Raw genomic sequence first — 17,969 nt, forward strand, 5'->3', positions numbered from 1 at the left:
GATATTTCATTGTGGTTTAGATTTGCATTTCCCTAATAGCTACTGAAGTTGAACATTTTTTCATATATCTGTTGGCTGTTTGTATGTCTTGTTGGGAGAAGTTTCTGCTCATGCTCTCTGCCAATTTTTTAATTGGATTGTTTGTCTTTATATTGTTTTAGTTGTATGAATTCCTTATATATTTTGGATATTAGCCCGTTATTGAGGCATTTGCAAATATCTTCTTCCATGTGGTTGGTTGCCTGTTTGTTTTGTTGATGGTTTCTTTTGCTGTGCAGAAGCTTTTTCTTTTTTTTTCAAATTTATTGGGGTGACAATTGTTAGTAAAATTACATAGATTTCAGGTGTACAATTCTGTATTACATCATCTATAAATCCCATTGTGTGTTCACCACCCAGAGTCAGTTCTCCTTCCATCACCATATATTTGATCCCCCTTACCCTCATCTCCCACACCCCACCCCCCTTACCCTCTGCTAACCACTACATCTCTCTTTTTAACGAGTGTGCTGGGTTGGGGCAGTGGCAACAGCCTGAGACGCACGTAGTCCCTGGTGGGCAGCACCTTTTCAAACAGCAGCCGGAAGATCAAAGCCCAGAACCACCAAATACCTGTTGTTACACGGCGCCGGCAAAAGGAAAATCAAGAAGCAAAGGCGCCCAGGCTTGCGCAAGCGGGAGGCCAGCCAGAGCTGAAAGGAAGGGAGAAGTGTGGACAGGCGGCAGCCAGGAGCTGGGGAACACGCGCAGCTACTTGCAGCCCTCCCGGAGCGGCGCGGGGCGGCGCGTGGGTGATCCCTCAGCCCACATCCATCAGGTAACCCTAACGGGCGCAAACTCCACGCATGCATAACGTTTTGGGGTGCGGGACACTAGACCCTGCGTGACTTTGCGTGTCCGTGCCGACCCGCGCGCGCTGCGGAAATAGGCGCTGAACTACAGTCCCCAGGGTCCCCGGGAGCGGCGGGCGCGTGGTGGGGGGCCCGGCGGCCTCTGCGGCGATAAAAAGCCTGACCCAGCTGAGCCGAGACTCTGCACGGAGCGGCGGCTGCCACGGCGACGGAGGCGGGCCCTGGCCTCTCGGTGAGTGCAGCCCGCCCTGGCGTGGATGGATGGGAGGAGACCGACAGGTCACTAGGGGATTCCGGCAGAGGGGCGCGAGGGACGGGACTAGGGGGTGGGTGAGATGGTGACTGCCCCAGAGGAAGAGAGAAAGGCAGACAAACAGAAATATGGCCAAAGGAAGTGAGAAGGCGACACCCTCTGGACCTGGTTCAAGAGTCGGGACCCACTGGGGCAGAGGCACCCACTCCCCTGGATTCCTTCCAGACCGCACAGCGGGTGTGTAAAGAGCCTCTCCTCAAAAGGACGAGGATCAGAGATTGAGCAGAACAGTTTAGCGATTCAATTTGGTAGTCTCTTCATTTTACTGGAAAGTGGTTGTGTATCTGTGCGTTTGGTTTTGTTTTGTTGGTTTCACTATTTCCATTTCTTCTTCTCCATGTATGATATTTCTGTCAAGTCATTCTCCTTCCCCAGAACTGCATCCTCTTCCTCCCCCAAGAGATTTTTTTTTTCTTTTTTGAAACTTTTCCCTTTGCCCTTTTCAGAGAATTTGACTTAGTCAACGTGAATTCTTTGCACTAAGTGTTCTTGTCTGTGGATAGAAGCATAAGATTTCAAGAGTAATCGCCCCTCCCTCGTGTTTTCAGTAATAACATTCTAAATTCACATTGTGTCTTAGGCTAGAGAACATTCTAACCATTTGCTTGTAATACACGCTATAAAGAATGACAAAACATACCTTTACCATGTTTATTTAAAACTCAAATTTACAAAATAGCAATGATCCTCCATCTACAAGCTTTTGTGATCTTTTGCCTCATCCTGTAAGAGTTTCACAGTTCAGAAAGTCAGCAAACTTTGCTCATTTATTTAATGTATTGCTCTGTGCAAAGATAACATTTGTAAGCTGTTCCTGGCCCCAGATAGTTTACGGTCTAGAAGAAGTGGCAAAACTACCCTGCTGACAACTCTGGTGTAAAGCTTTTTCATAAAAAGCAAGTGTTTGGGGAAATTCTAAGGGGTACGAAATTATTTTCATCCTGGTGGATCAGGTCATGTTCATCCCCAGCTTTTAAAGTGAGTTTTAGAAGTTGGCTAGACTGAAGGGATTCAAGTGGGCTATGATGGCATTCCAGGTGGGAGAACCCCAGGAGAAAAGCATCAGGCCAGAGAGGACAGAGTAGGAAGAAGCAGCAACAGGGGACAGCTGAGCTAATGCACTTTCAGGCATGAAGAGATCTGTTCAGAGACCCAGACCAGGGAATTGGGTATTTATTTTATTGAAGCCAGGAAGGGAAGTGAACGAACATTTCCTGAGCAGGGCAAAGGCAAGATCAAAAATGTCGGCCGGCAAGCCAGACAGGACAGGGTAGTAACAGCAACAGTGGACAGCTGGGCTAATGCACTTTCAGACATGAAGAGACCTGTATGGAGACCCAGACCAGGGAGTTGGGTGTCGGGCTACCTGTGTGGATTGGAGAAGAGAGTGGAGATTGGGACAGTGATTCCCAGCCCCACAAGCCCCAGGCTTTGAATGTTTCAACTAATCAAACTGTACTTAAATCACTTAACTTGATTTCTTTCAAAGACAGATCTATAACTGCCAGTCTGAGCTTCTGACCATCGTAAGAATGTCAGTACGACCGCCCTAAAGCTGAAAGCACAAGAATATGGAAGCCTAATGTGAACAGCCTAGTACTGTTCAATTTAGGAGACTTTTAGTGCTGAGCCCAGCTCTTTGGACTCCTATCGTTCGAACCTTCTTGAACCCCCATGAGCCCCTTGGACTTGAGTATAGATAAGAGGTAATAAAGGGTAGGTTATGAGAAGAGCAGTAAGAGAGGAGGGAAGAGTTGCAGGAAAGAAGATAACAGAATTGAAATGACTTAGTCCCTGGATAGGCAAGAGTAGTTAGTGTCGGGAGCTGAGTAGAGCTGAGATGGCAGGAAAGAGATAATGGAATAATGATATCAGTACTTGCTAATGTCCTCTAGACATCAGACAGGACTTCATGAAGGGGGCTGAACTTGTACTTGCTATGTGCCTGGCACTGTTAATCGCTTTACAAGAATTCATTCTTTTAATTCTCTCAACAACCCTATGAAATATGATTACTATTATCCCCATCTACAGAAGGGGAAGTTGAAGCCCAAAGAGGTTAAATAACAGGTTAAATAACAGTCACAATGGGTTTTTAAATGTTCCAGTGTCCTCAAAACTATAATATACCCCCTCTTGTTGATTACCTGTAGACAACACTGTATTTGCTCTAAGCCAATATTTTCTACAACAAGTAAGTGGCAGAGCTGGGGGTTGAATCAGGGAGTCTGCCTGTGGACTCCAGGATATTAACCAGGTTGCTCTTTTGCCTCTCATTGCCTGTTTTGGACAATTTCTTGGCTTTTTTACACTGGTATGGAGAGATACAGTCTCTGACAGATGGTGAGGGATCCTTTTGCCCCAAATAAGTGAGGTCAGGTTGACTCTCCAGTGATCTATCTGGGGAAATCATCATCCAGCTGCAATCTGAACCCTTCATTCAATCAACCAAAAATTTATCAAGTGTTCATTGGACATGAGGTGTCCACAGAGCACTCAGTGCAGGGAAAGCAAAAGTGAATGAAATATATTCCCTGTCCTGGGGAACGTTAGTCCAGTGGGGGAGAGGTAGATAAATAATTGTGACTCCCTTTATGTGGTTTACTAGAGCTAGGAAAACAGGACAAAATGGGTCAAAATTAGAATCTGAAAGGGTAGTTAGGCAAATCTGAAGGTAGTGACATAGATCATACTGAAGCCTTAAAACTGTAAGTGTTGATTTAAGGTGAGATTCTTGCTTAACAGAATGAAGAGATGGAAAGAGATAAGGAAGTCCCTTTTCTCCTAAGTGTCTCTCTACTTAGGTAATAGTAGTTCTTTACACTCATATATTTGAGCTCCCCAAGTTAGGTTCTTGGTCTCTCTTGGGTGTGCTGTTATTTACCCTGCTCTTTGAATTTCAGGTTGCCTCGATACATGAAATGGGAGGCTTTTCCGATGGTATTTTCCCAGAACATTGCTCTCCTGTCTTTAAAAATTAGTTTCCTCTCCTCTAGAATTAAGCCCTAAAATTTTACATTCTTCTCACTTGCTCTCCGTGTGTTTGCATGCTTGCTTGTAAGCATTTTTCACCGTTCTAAAACTGGGACTGGACCTTGCCCAGGAGTTTTATCATTAATTGACATTCCTGAAGAAGAGAGGAATTATGTTGTATGTTTTCCAGACTTTTTTCAGCAGCTCAATGGCCTCCCCGAAGAAAAGACTTCAAGGTCTTGTAGCTGCAACCATCACGCCGATGACGGAGCACGGGTAACTATCATTTGGGGACATAAAGGGGTCTGTTCTCATTCTGCCACAGTGGACAGATGTTCTCTATAGGAATAATCAGTCTCTGCACCTCTGTGGGACTATTGCCAAATGGCAGCTTCTGTCAGTAGTCCCCTTCACTGTCTCTGACCCCAAGTCAGAGGAAAGGTCTCTATATCACAAACAGTGCAGAAAGAGGGAAGGTAAGATATGGCCGCTTGCCTTTCTCCTGGTGTCTGTAGAGTATATTCTCCTTGGATTTAATCGCAGCCCTGGCTTTGCCAAAGAAGGACAGTGGTGTCGGATGAGAGTTTCATTTTAGTAGGATTTCATATCAAGCACTGGCCTGGCCCCTCTGTACCCTGTCTCCAGACGTCTGCATGATTGCAACGCAGGCTGTTCATCGATGTAATGAAAGTGGGGAAGGTAGCTGTAAGAGGAACCCCTTAAGCATGTTGACAGTCTCATTTCAACATTGGTTAAGTGTTGGGGAGCCTGCAGGAGTGGGAGGTAAAAACAGGTGATTGCTGAGAAGTCATTACCCAGGCAAGTATTTGGACTTCCAGAAGAAGAGTATGGCAGTCCCTTTGCTTATAGTGTCAGCTAATGGTCATGTCCCATACGTGTCCATGCACAATATATAGTTCCTCCTTGGACATTGTCACTTACAAAAAGGGGAGTTACCCACCTCCTGGATCCCCTTTGACCCGTTAGAGGAGTCAGTCTGCCAAAACAGTCATAATTCTTTCTTCTTTAAGCTTTTTCTTCCTTCCTCTGTAGAATATGCTGATCGTACCTACATCATGGAGTTACGAGTATTAAATGAAATTAAGTGTAGAACAGTGCTTGGCACAGGGTTAGTATGTGCTTAGATCAGTAAGTCCGAAGTGCTATTGTGGCATAAGGTAGGGATGAAAGGACAATGAAGTATATGAGATATCTTTAAATAAGACTGGAAAATTTTTTTAGTCTTCTGTTGCTGAATTTGTAAACATTAACCCCACTCCTTTAAAGCAGATGAAATTTCCTAGGACTTTTACTATTCTCATCCAAAGTTGGCCATATCACAGCTATCCCTTAGATCACTGGCATTCGAGACTTCCAGCTTCTAAGATTCACGAAAAAGCACATCTTTGCTAGGTCTAAGTAGTATTGTTGCTGAGGTGGCATTTACACTACTCCGTGGTTAACAGCAATTTTTTTTTCTCCTCTCCCTTTCCACAAGTTCTAAGAGAGCCTGAAGTCAGCTCTTTCTCAATGTGTCAGCCATTTGTTGAGCAGATAAACACAGAACATGTGATTTCATGAGCAGGCAGAAATTACTTCCTGTGACTGAGTAAGATCCTGTTTGCAAACTCAAAACACTACATCTGGTTGATGCTACATTAATCATTTTAATCAGACACCTCTTAACCTGGAAGTGGCTTCTTAAAACAGTTTTGTTTGTTCATCTGGGCCCCACTGAATGTCAGTGTGTTCTTCCTCCCTATTCTGCTGTTTTCCAGAGATTGCTAACATGACTCTGCTCTGTTGGATCCTTCTCCATTTCCCAATTACCTCTGGCCCTCCTGCCTCCGTTTCTCTGTTTGCTCTTTTTTCATCAATTCCTTTCTCTTTCCTCACATTCCTGAGGTGTGAAATCAAAATATTAATAATAATGCATGTTTTGTAAGGGACTTGTAAGAATTAAATTAGTACATTAAAAAAGTGGATAGCAGGGCAGGCCTGTGGCTCAGGCAGTTGGAGCGCCAAGCTCCTAATGCTGAGGCTGCCAGTTCAATTCCCACGTGAGCCAGTCTACAGCTAAGATTGTGAACAACGGCTCTCCCTGGAGCTGGGAGGCCTCTAGCTACATAGCTGGTGAAGAAAGTCTTTCTCTATCCATTCTAACCCTTGTCTTTTTCTACTCTAGGATAAAACACTTTTGCTCTCCTTAGTTGTTTCAAGAAGTCACTTTTTTCTTTGTGCAAGAGCACAGTCATTAGAGCAGAAAGTCCACTTCAGATTGGCCAAAATGTCGAGAAAAGATTGTGTTTTCTCCCTTGAAGGCTGTTGACTTTGCCTTGGAATCTCTGCCATGTTCTCTAGTAAAAACAAACCCATTCCCACAATCAGAAAGGTCCTAGCCTGCTGGCGTCACAGTTACATAGATTCCTATCTTTTTAACCGTGGTTGGGAGGTTAAGTGACCAGGATTCCCAGAACAGAATGTTTTCTACCTCTGGAAAGGTAGGGTGGTTATGACCCCTGCTCGCTTCTCTGCTGAAGGGGTTTTGCAGTAGTCAGGTCGTTATTTTGCCAAAAACACATATGACTTTCATCTAATTTAGAATGCTGAAAGATATATGTGAAAGGCAAAAAATGGAAAGTCAGATTATGTGATATGCATGCCACATCATGCCCATTATGAAAGAGGCCTGGGTTGCTGATGCTGTATTCTCGAATAAAATGAAAGTACTTCACTGTGTGCCATGTCCCAGGAGAAGAAATAAACAGCAATAGGGATTTTTCTCTGAAAAGGCACTTCAGAAAAATTCTGTTTTCCTTACATCCTAAGAGAAGAGTTACAGTCTACAAGCGGTTTCACAATTCACCCACTCAGGGCCTCAATGTGTAGTAGAAATAATTTGGTTAAAGTTTTCTCCTGTTACAGAGTTTGGAAGTAAACTAAATGTCTAAGGATAGAGCATTAGCTAAATAAATTATGTTCACACAGTAAAATGCTGTGTAGCTAGCATAGTAATAGAATATCTGAAGATGTGGGAAAATATTCAATTTGGAATGCTAAGTGAAAAAAATTTTGCAATAATGTGTAATATGACTGCATTTATTTAAGAAAATACTAGATTGTGTACTTGTGAATAGAAAAAAATCAAATTAATAAGAGTAAGCATCTCCAGGGAGATCCTGAGTGGGTATTTCTTGTTTTTTTTTTCATTGTGTATAGTTTTTAAAATAAATTATATAACTGCTGTAATATGAAAAAAGTTAAATACTGTTTTAGAAAATAATCATTTTTAGAATCTGAGACAAAGAATCTGAACCCACAAGATTCTGAAATTAAGACATTAAATTGGAATTAACTATGAGAATGCCTATAACAAGCATGGGATTTGGTTCTGGGCCCCTCCCTGGAGGTGGCCAGTGGTTAGATGTGTTCTTGGGGCTCAGGGAGGAAGAGAAGATGCAATCGAAAGCCAGTGCAGCCTTTTCAAGTGAACTGGCTTGTGCCATCTGCCTCTTCCAGGAGCACCAAGCCCCAAACAGCCAGCCAGTGAGGAGAAGGATAATTAATTCTCATGGTTTCCATTCCCTCTGTGACTGCCTGATGACTGATGGCGTGCTCACAGCAATGACCATGAACCCGGGGTGGGGGGCAAAGTCCCCAGACAGAATTATCCTGTTACCACCTTAGCCCTGCTGTTTGGGGGACCTTTGTGACAAATATGGTGACAGCTCTGGGTGATTTCATTGGGCTCACTTGTGACTAGGGCCACTAAGCGTCTCTACCTAGGGCTGCAAACTTGTACCTGCAGTCAGGCAGGGATCTGAAACCCTTGAGGTGACCTGGGGCTTCTGTGCCTGCATAGCAGGAAGCCACTGTGCTTCCCAGCCCTCTGGTGCTGTGCCAAAAAGTAGGCCTGGACTTGTTAGATCTTCTGGCTTTTCAGATAAAGTCTTTTTTTTTTTTTTAACATGAAAAGAAATTTGAGCATTGTGAAAGTCAACAAAACACATTTGGGGGCTTGTCCCTTTTCAACCTCTGACCTCTCTAAGGGGATTTGGTAGTCCCAAAACGCCATAAGTCCAAGGACATTTTTGGGTGACTGCCACTGCCCCAGAAATTCTACCATTAGTGTCACTCCTGTAGGCTGGGGGCATCTTATAAACAGCAGCAAATTGTGCTGTTTTGAAGGGCTAGATAACCTATCACCCATTAGCAACCCTAAGGCGAGTGAAATTGCCATAGCCTAAAGGAGTAGGGAGATGGGGGGAGGGGACAAGTGTAAATGGAAACACTACCCACCGTTGCCATAAACTAGCATGGAATTCACTGAGGAAGGAGAGGAACTGTGGGTTTCACATACTGGCCTAGATCCGCCTGCGGGTGCAGCCAACTCCCTAGAAAGAGGAAAGCACCAGAATAGGGCAGACAGACAGCGGCTGTCAAAAATGTGGGAAGGAAGGGGCGTCATAGGGTTTCATCCTATTTATGATTCCAGGTCTACCTCCTCCTTCAAGCCTCCTTCCTAGCTTCCATCATTGGAACGATCAGCCCATCTTCTGAACTCCAATGCACTTCATTTTTAACTCAGTAATTGCGTTCATATTTTTCCTCACTGTTTTAGTTAGTTACAGCTGCTCTCTTTTTCACTCAGTGAATGGAATAGGGAAATTGAAAAGCATGAGCAAGCGTGAGCCTAAGCTGCTTTTAAGGCAGATCCTGGCCATGTCATCATCACTGTAATTCCCGCATCCCAGCTCCTTTCCTTACCCTGCCTTTGTTGAGCAGCTGTGCCTTGCCAGGTGCAGGTCGTAAGGTGTAAAAGGCACAGTCCCTGCTATCCGGAAGTTCTCGCTCCAGCCTGGAAGGTGGGCACCAGTAATTGATGTTCATAACACTAGAGACATGGGCTTGGCTGAGGGTATGAGGTATGTGCAGTTTTCATCACTGAGGAGTTGTTACCATCAGCGGTAATGATGGAGCATTTCATTGGATCCAGATACAGTGCTGAGCCCGTGCGGGACTGGCCACTAGAGGCCCACTTGTTGGTGGGGGTCTCTGCTGAGTTTAGGAGTCCACTTTGGGGATATACACATACACCCTAACAGACTGAGTAGGTCGATTTCTTTCCTGAAGGATGTCTCAAAATGGAAACAAGCTCTCCTGCTTCCTTTTCCAAACGAGAAAGCATTAGATTAAACGGAAAGATTGCACATCAAAGTGAGTACAGTGCCTTCCAGGCCTGGACCATCCAGAGCTCTACAGGTTTTTCTCTTTAGTGAAAAAGGTGAAACTGTTCTTAGTGTTTCTGAGTCCATGGCTGGGCTGGGCCTGGGGAGGTGTCAAGACGTCAGGGAAAGTGTACAGGAGCCACTATGTCTGAGTCTGTGACTCCAATGCAGGCTGTTGCCCAGTGAGTTTATTTCCAGTTTCTGATCTGTGATTTGGAAGTGCCCTGGGTCAGCCAGAGCTGTTTCCTGGTTCTTTGCACGAGTAGATGGACATCACTGGTCAAAATCAGAGTTAGTGTCACACAAACAAAGCCTTTACTGGTTGCTCCTGCATCTCAGAGCTTATCCCAAATGGGAAGAGCTGATGGAAGCAGCAAGGAGCAGGTATATTGCAAAGATGGTTCCACATGGTCAGAAACGTCTGAAGCACAGAGACTTAAAGAACCTGAGCAGGTCAAAGTGACCTCAATGGGGGGGCCCAAGATGAATTGTCTAGGCAGCTAAACCTCCATCTTATATTTAAGTACAAACCATGTAAATTCGTTCTGTCATGTATTCAGGGAGCCTCTCTGCTCAGCAAATCAGAGGGGCCAGGATTGGGCATCTGAGTAAGTGGAACAGGGCAGGGTAAGGTAATGGCATTGAGGCTGGCCATTCTGGAGGGAGTCTGCTCCCCTTGGTAGCCCAACTCCATTAAAAGCACACCTTTTCCCTGGTTGTCATTGGTGTGTGACTACCTGTGCATTCCTTGCTTTTATCTCTGTTCCCATTCCCTTTGACAAATACCCTTTGATGTCTTTGTTTTCGGGATGCATCCGAATTTTTGTGTTGTTTTTTTAAGGAATGCAATAAGTCAATAAGAAAAGAATGTTAAAAAGGTTAACATTAAATTAGGATTCTCTGCTCCCCCTGACAAAAGTGCAAATGATAGCCAACTAGTATTTTGTGTAATCATGGATTCTGCAACATTTAACACAGACGTGCCCCACAGTTTTCCTTTGTATTTTTCACTCTCCATCCCCCCATGCTCCCCTCCTGTATGTTGATTGAGAACAGGTGGCTTTATAGGATTTGTGTCTGAGTCAGTTTCTAGATGTAAAATCAATATGATTTTAAGGAAAAGAGCCTTTATTGCTTTAAACGTCCGATCCTTACAAGGTCAGTAGTCTGCAGAGTGCAGGTGGATCACATGGGGATCTTGTTACAATGCAGATTCTGACTGGGTAGGATTGTGTGGAGCCTGGGACTCTGCATTTCTAATAGACTCCCGCAGACGCCGCTGTTCTGCAGACTCTGAGAGGGAAAGTGACAGCCAAGTTCCTTTCCAAGAGTTAATCCTCTTCGATTTAAAACGAGCAAACGCAACTTTCATTTGTTGTCACAAATATGAAGTGCTCAACTTCTTAAATTGTTGAAATTGAATTTTCCCATTTTGTATGCCTAAGCAATGACTGCTTCTCACCAGGTAGAAAACGTGAAGTTCTCATTCAACCATGCCCCCAACCATCACTCTTGCCAAAAAGGACAAAAGATGACTAAGTAACTACTTTGTGAGTGTTACTTGTGATGATTTTTAAATATTAAATGTAAAGCCTTTGTTGATAACTGTTTTTCTCACATAAGTGAGGCACACGCAGCTGAGTAGAGAAATCGCCAGACTCAGGAGAAAAAAATAAAACCATCCGTTATTCAGAGCAGGCTAAGAATTTCCCAAACTGACTAAGTGGATTTGCAAAACTATTAACAACAGAGTAGTTTATAGACTTGAGGATTGATTGAACAATACTCTAAATAAGACTACATGTGCATTTTTTTTCCTTGTGTCTTTTAGAGAAATCAACTTTTCAGTAATTGGTCAGTATGTGGATTATCTCGTGGAAAAACAGGGAGTGAAGAATATTTTTGGTAAGTCATCTTTAGAGATTTCTCTACACATCTCTAGCTCAGTCCTTAGAAGGTAGTTCTCACCTGGTGACTAGCTGGGAAGACAAGTCGTGGTCTCATAGGTTATAACTGAGCCCGACTAAGCAATATAAAATGTGTGAATTTGTAGACTCATCAATGTTAGATCTAAAAAACACCTTAACAAATTATCTAATTTGATGGTGTTCTTTCAAAACAGGTAAGGTATTATTTGTATCCCCATTGAAGGAAGAAAAACTATGGTTTATATATGGTATGTAGGTTGCCCAAGTCCACCAAGCCTAGAATTGGTAGTGTAACGAAAAAACCCAGGCTTCTCTCTTTAAGGAATGGGCTTTATTCTATCGTCACCGAGACCTTTCATATTGGAAATGTAGGAAAGACTCGAAGTGCAACATACAATGGAATCGCAGGTCTAGAAGTTACCCTCCTTTATTCAGAGATGGTGGAAAGTGCAACATACAGCAGAATCGCAGGTCTAGAAGTTACCCTCATTTATTCATAGATGGTGGAAATAAAATTAAAAAATCAGACCTTGAACATTTTAAGCCTGAGAACGATACTTACCTGCAATTGTACTGCCCCTGTGTTGTGTTCCGGGCCTCAGCCCCTTTGGTTGGTTATCATTCTGAGGACACTGCACCTTGGACCTGAGCTACTGTGGAAAGGTGTCCAGGCCATACGAGTATGTCACAACCAAAACCTGATTACAGAAACCCTTGTTTTCCCCCTATAGTGCCAAGCTGTAGAGGGGAGGACCGATTCTTTCTCCTCAAAGGGCTCTAGGGAGCATACTGGAAGTGTCTCAAGAACCCACTCTTTCCTACTCCCTCTCACCTTCCACCTCCCTTCTCTGCCTCAACTGACTGCTCAATATTTGCAGATCCAAAGTGCTGCCATATGCATTAGGCCCCAGTAATGCCACCTAGTGCCAGCTGTGTCCCTTCTGTGATCCATTAAGAAATGATTGTAGTAGAAAGGAAAGTTTGGACATCACAGAGCTCTGGATTCAAAGTTTGATTCTTAAGTGATTCAGAACCTCATATTTTCATCTGTAAATGAGAAGAATTTTTTGTACTTGCTGGGCTATTGTGAGAAAAAGTAACTAAGAGTGCTTGGTACAAGAAATATTAACATCCTGGTGCTTTCTTATGAATTATGATTTAAAAAATATAAGTTGTCCTAGAGTGTTACCGTGTCAAACTATAGGCAGAAGTCATTTTAGATCTGGAATGTACACCACTGTCCTTGTAAATAATTCCCACTGTGACGTCTTTCCTGCCATTCAAGCCCAAATATTGACTTGAGCGGTGTATTTGGAGCGTGGCCTAAAACATGGGCAATTATCTCCATCACCATTCAAAATACTTGCTCTCTGTCCCTAATAACAATCACAGATTTGTAATTATAAGTCAGAATTAAGCTTCCCGCTATTTTTGACAAGGTGAAGTTGGAAAAAAGACTGTATCTGAGGTGAAAATGGAAACATGGCGTTTCCCCCTCCCCAATTCTGATGTTTCCCCCTGTCACTTCCTCTTAGGCAGGGATTTCTGACCCTGCCCTCCGAGCGTTGGCGTTGGACAAGCAAAAGGTATTGGTTGGTCCCACTGACTGATTCTTTGTTTGGAACAGTGAATGGCACAACGGGAGAAGGCCTGTCTCTGAGCATCTCAGAGCGCCGCCAGGTCGCAGAGGAGTGGGTGACAAAAGGGAGGAACAAGTGAGTGACTCCACCAGGATAAAAACACTCAACTGCAAGAACTGTATTGAGTGCAGCTCTTCCCAGATGACACAGGCTCCCCGCCTTCCAGCCACAAGTCAGGCTCAGGCCAGCCTGTGGGAAAATGAGGAGGGCCCCGAGGCTCCTAGCACTTTGGCAAGGAGCTGAGGCAGAGGGGCGCCTTTCCTTTCTGTGTGGAAGGGCTGCCTGGCTGCAGGACACACCTGCTTCTCAGAGATGTCATCCGGAAACTGGAAACTGCTTCTCATCTATCTACAAGGCCAATCTCTCGGGTTGCTACCTGTTGCCCTTGGCCTGGGTGGATCAGAGGGGAAGGTGCTGGGAACTGACTCTGCTATGCTCTTGGCTTTTCTGCTGAGCAGTTACACCCCTTCCCTTCTCAGGATGGTTTCTGATGCTTCTATCAGCCCTGCTTCCGTACAGGTCTCCTGCATGCTCTTTGTGGCACTTCCTCTTGTCTTAGTGAACTTTCTGCATCCTCAGCGTGATGAGATAGTTTTGTTGTATCACTCAGATTCATGCCACGGTAAAGCAGATAGGACAGTGTCGGTCCATTAAGCACATTCCATTGACCCAGTTTTATTCGTTGTCTGTTATGTTGTGCTACGCACAGTGCTGGCACTAGGGACGTAAAACAGGATCTCTGTGCTCAGGCTGCTTACCTTCCATTAGAGATGTCAGGTCATGAAAACTAACACTCTGATCCTCTGATAAAGAGCGAAAGCAGGGATCAGAGAAAGGAGTGATTGATATTGCCATAGCTGGAAGCCAAGGGAGCAGGGAAGTCCCAAGGGGGCCTGGAGCAGAGGTTGGCAGTGAGACACCCACGGCCGCCTTAGGGAATCCTCGGATGGCTTCAGATCACGTTGAGTACTCTGAAATTATATGCCAGCTTTGAGTGCATGTCTATACACGAGCGTAAGCATTTTCTGGTGATTTATCAGCTTTCCACTGATAACTATCTGGAAATTGTCAGTCAGATCCTGGGCCAAAAAAGACTAAAGACCCTGGGCAGAGTGAGAAACGAGGAAAGTTAAGGATAAACGTGAAGAAAAGCACTAGAAACGGGGGTCTAGTGAAGTGGGCACAGACAGAAAACCCTCAAAAGGGAGGTGGGAGGTGAGGGGTGTGTCCTGTCGCTGAGGAATGATTTCAGAGAGCTTCGGTGTCACGTGGTAATTCAAAGCAGGACTGTAGAGCCAAGCTGCCTGAGTTTGGGTCCTGGCTCTGCCCCTTACTAGCTCTATGAACTCAGGCAAATCGTAACCACCCTGTGCTTCGTCTGTAAAATAGGAATACTAATAGTCCCTGTCCTATATAAGGTGGTGGTGAAAATTCAAACAGCACCTGACCCAGAAGACTGAGTATTACGTAAGAATTCATTGTAATTCTTCTGTTCATTCTGACATGTGCTATAGGAATTGTTAGGTGCTGTGAAAGTCAGTAGATGGAGGAATGAGAAAACCACTTGGCTTGACATGTTGGAAGTGACCAATGAATGACCTCAGAGAGGGCAGAGCCAGTGAGGCACTGCAGCAGGAGCAGGCTGCAGGGAGCTGAGAAATGCAGCCGCCCTGTGGGATTGGGGGCCGTGAGCATAGGTGCTTCTCACACAGAATTTTCGGGTGAAGGAAAGGAGAGGTGGAATAGTAGATTAGGGAGGAGGATGCAAGATTAAAAGAAGGGTAGTTTCTTTTTCCTCAAGTGGGGAAATCTGGAACATGTTTTTATGCTGAAAGGACAACACATGGGAGAAGAGATTAAGGAGAGTGGAGAACTGATCGCGTGGATGGAAGGTCTCTGCGGGGGAGTTGAAATAAAACCCAAAGTAGGTAGCGTAGCGTTAGAAGCTGCAAGGAAAGCATAGATGGTGACATAGCGAAGTGCAGAGGGGAAGAGCAGGCAAAGTGAAGGAGTCTGTGTGTGAAAGCACCTTTATCTTTGGTGTCTGGGAAGCGTGGACATCTGCCAAGAACAAGGAGTTGGGGTGGAACAAAGAGCTTAAGAACAGTGAAGATTTGCAGTCGCCTCTGTGGGGAATTGGAAAGTCAAGTAAGTCAGGACGTGCAGAACGCTTTTGGGAGCCTCATTCTCCTGAACTGGGAAATTACAAGTTTCTATTAAAGCTGTATGGTGTGTTTTTCTAGAAGCACCTAGTAGCAGGGTAGAGGGCAGGAAGAAATGGACAATTGTTTTAACTTAAGCCAGGAGAAAGGGGCAGGAAAAGGTTCAAGGAGGTCATGCAATAAAGCTGCTGGTAACAGTGAAACAGGTCAGCCAGCTTCTTTTCTCTTTCAGAAGGCTTCTATTATCCTTTAAAAATGCAAACCTCATCATATCACTTCCCAGCTATCTCCCATTGGCCTAAGATATAACAAGTCAAAAATCAATGGAAGACTCCGTGACTGGACCTAAACGAAAAGGTGGTATCTTCATCCCATGAGGATGGCATCTGTGTCATTCAGAGTCCCTCGGACTCGCTGGGCTCACAGCTGAGAAGACCAGTCCAACTGTGGCCTCTTCCCATTGGGCTACATGGAGTACCTCCAAAGATGAACTTTGGAGTCTCAGAGAAAACCTCACTTTTGGCCAAATCCTAAGGACTTACAAGATAGGAAAAAGCTTTTCACAGTGAATTCATTTCTCATATGGCTGGTTCCTGGTTGTACTCTTTGAGGAATCTCTTTATTTTTATCACCACCACCCCCCCCCCAAAAAAAAAAAAAATCTCAATTTTACACCTATCTTTATGCACAATGTCACTGTCAAATACAGCATCTAAAACAATTCTTAGTCATTAGGAATAGAGACAGTGGAAATGTAATGACTGTGTGCGATGTCAGAGGGATAGCGGATGGGGGAGGGGGTTCACACAGTGTGAGGGATATAAATGATAAACGTCTAAGTATTACTTTGTCTTGTGCACCTGAACTAATAAAAAAAATTTTTTTGATACAAAAAAATAAAACAATGCTTAGTCAAAATAAGTACTCAAATATTTGATTAATCAGTTATTGGTTTCAAAATTCTACTGCTTAATCGAACCTTAAATTTTATCTCCTGGACGTTCTTTTATTTTAAAAAATCCATAATTAGATTAATTTTACATAGACTAGTGTAGACTTTGAGTCTTTTGAGATTGAGATTAATGCGATATTAGGGTAAGTGCTAAAACCAGCACAAACCAGGGTAGTGCCGTCCTGTGTTACTGTAAACTTTATGTGCTACAATGGTATTTTCTCTTTTGTAGGTTGGATCAGGTGGTAATTCATGTAGGAGCACTCAGCTTGAAGGAGTCACAAGAACTGGTATGTATGTAGGTCCATCTGGGAGTGGCCACCTGAGGCACTTCCGTTTTTATGCTGAAGTGAAAATCAATACCATTTTTGCTACCTACTGGATGCTATGCTGGAGAATATAAGATGTGGGACCTCAGGGAGCTCACCGACTGGAAGCAGACACAGAGCCTTAAAGAGAGTAGCCCAAAGTGATAACTGCTGTAGCAGAGCTCTGAATAGGAGATGGAAGCCCCTCTTCCTCTGAGCAAAGTAAGGATGGCTATAGAGGTAGCTAAATTTGCAGGTAAGGAGCAGAATTTGAACCAACTTCCGTTTTCTCTAGGAAGTAAAAGGCCACGCCATCTGCTGGGCATAAAGGAAATGGAAGATGGGGTTCAGCCGTGATGAGTGGTAAAAATTGAGAAATTGCTGCCTGTAGAGTGGCAGAGAACTGAAACACAAAAGATTGCCCCTACCCAAGTTCACAGCAGCACTATTCACGATAGCCAAGAGGCGTTAGCAGCCCAAATGCCCATCTAAGGATGAAAGGATAAACAAAATGTGGTGCATATATACAATGGAATATTATTCAGCCTCAAAAAGGAAGGAAATCCATCGTGTCATAGGCTACAATATCGAGGGGTCTCATTGAGGACATTATGTTAAGTGAAATAAACCAGTCAAGTGGATAAGTGGGGGCTGCTGTATTTGGTATGTCTGTTTCCACCACAGAGAGCCTAATTTCCTGTGATGAGAGCAGTAAAGTCTCTTGTCATGTTAATGAGATGACTTTTGGAAAACACCCTAAGGATGGCAGAACCAAGTGATTAATGTGATTAAAGGGTTGGAACTTTCAGTTTCAACACCCCCATCCCTAGGGAGGGGAGGGGCTGGAAGTTGAATTAGTCACCAATGGCCAATGATTTAATCAATCATGCCTATGGTATGATGCCTCCATAAAAATCTAAAAAGGGCAGGTTTCAAAGAGCTTCCAGGTTGGTGAACATGTGGAGATTTGGGGAGAGTAGTGCACTTGCATTCCGGGCGATCGTGGAAGCTCCGTATCTTTCCCTGTGCTGTTCCTGAGTTATATCCTTTTATAATAAACTGGTACTCTAGTCAGTAAAATGCTTCTCTGAGTTCTATGAGCTATGTTAGCAAATTAATCGACCCAAGAAAGGGGTTGTTGGAACCTCCAATCTAAAGCTGGTGGGTCAGAAACACAGGTGATAACCTGGGCTGTGATTGGCATCTGAAGTGAGGGGACGGGTTGGGAACTGAGCCCTTAATCTGTGAGATCTGATTCTGTGTCTAGGTAGATAGTGCCAGAGCTGAGTTGAATTGTAGGACACCCAGCTAGTGTCAGAGAATTGCTTGTTGGGGTGGGGAAAACCCCACACCTACACTCATCAGAACTATGACTGGATCCCTAATGGTCTTCTTTCTTCTTTTAAAGGCCAAACATGCAGCAGAAATAGGAGCCGATGGCATTGCTGTCATTGCACCTTTCTTTCTCAAGCCATGGAACAAAGGTAAGCAGACAGGTGTAAACATAACACCTCACGTGGTCCACTTCTTTTTGCCTCCATTCACAATGGTTATATTTAACTCATGAAAGGCAAGTTTTATGTACTGGAGGCATGAAGTTACGATGGGTACAGA

General features: G+C 44.1%; 1 protein-coding gene across 8 annotated transcripts in view; it reads left to right on the forward strand.

Annotated features, from left to right (window-relative positions):
- Window positions 1–562: 562 nt before the first annotated feature.
- The window catches only part of NPL (N-acetylneuraminate pyruvate lyase), a 28,425-nt gene continuing 11,018 nt past the window's right edge, over window positions 563–17,969 (forward strand). For 2 of the 8 annotated variants that reach the window (XM_019736824.2, XM_074322073.1), the window contains exons 1-6: window positions 728–1,083; window positions 4,328–4,413; window positions 11,197–11,270; window positions 12,921–13,008; window positions 16,280–16,337; window positions 17,764–17,839. In XM_019736824.2, coding sequence (XP_019592383.2) covers window positions 4,346–4,413; window positions 11,197–11,270; window positions 12,921–13,008; window positions 16,280–16,337; window positions 17,764–17,839 — 364 coding nt within the window. In that variant the 5' untranslated portion in view covers window positions 728–1,083; window positions 4,328–4,345. Of the gene's footprint in view, window positions 1,084–1,152; window positions 1,342–4,327; window positions 4,414–11,196; window positions 11,271–12,920; window positions 13,009–16,279; window positions 16,338–17,763; window positions 17,840–17,969 lie in introns of those variants that run through there. The other 6 variants (XM_074322070.1, XM_074322071.1, XM_019737094.2 and 3 more) reach the window with 6 other exon arrangements.

The sequence above is a fragment of the Rhinolophus sinicus genome, linkage group LG17 (assembly GCF_036562045.2).
Source record: "Rhinolophus sinicus isolate RSC01 linkage group LG17, ASM3656204v1, whole genome shotgun sequence".
In the NCBI taxonomy this organism is placed as follows: domain Eukaryota; kingdom Metazoa; phylum Chordata; class Mammalia; order Chiroptera; family Rhinolophidae; genus Rhinolophus; species Rhinolophus sinicus.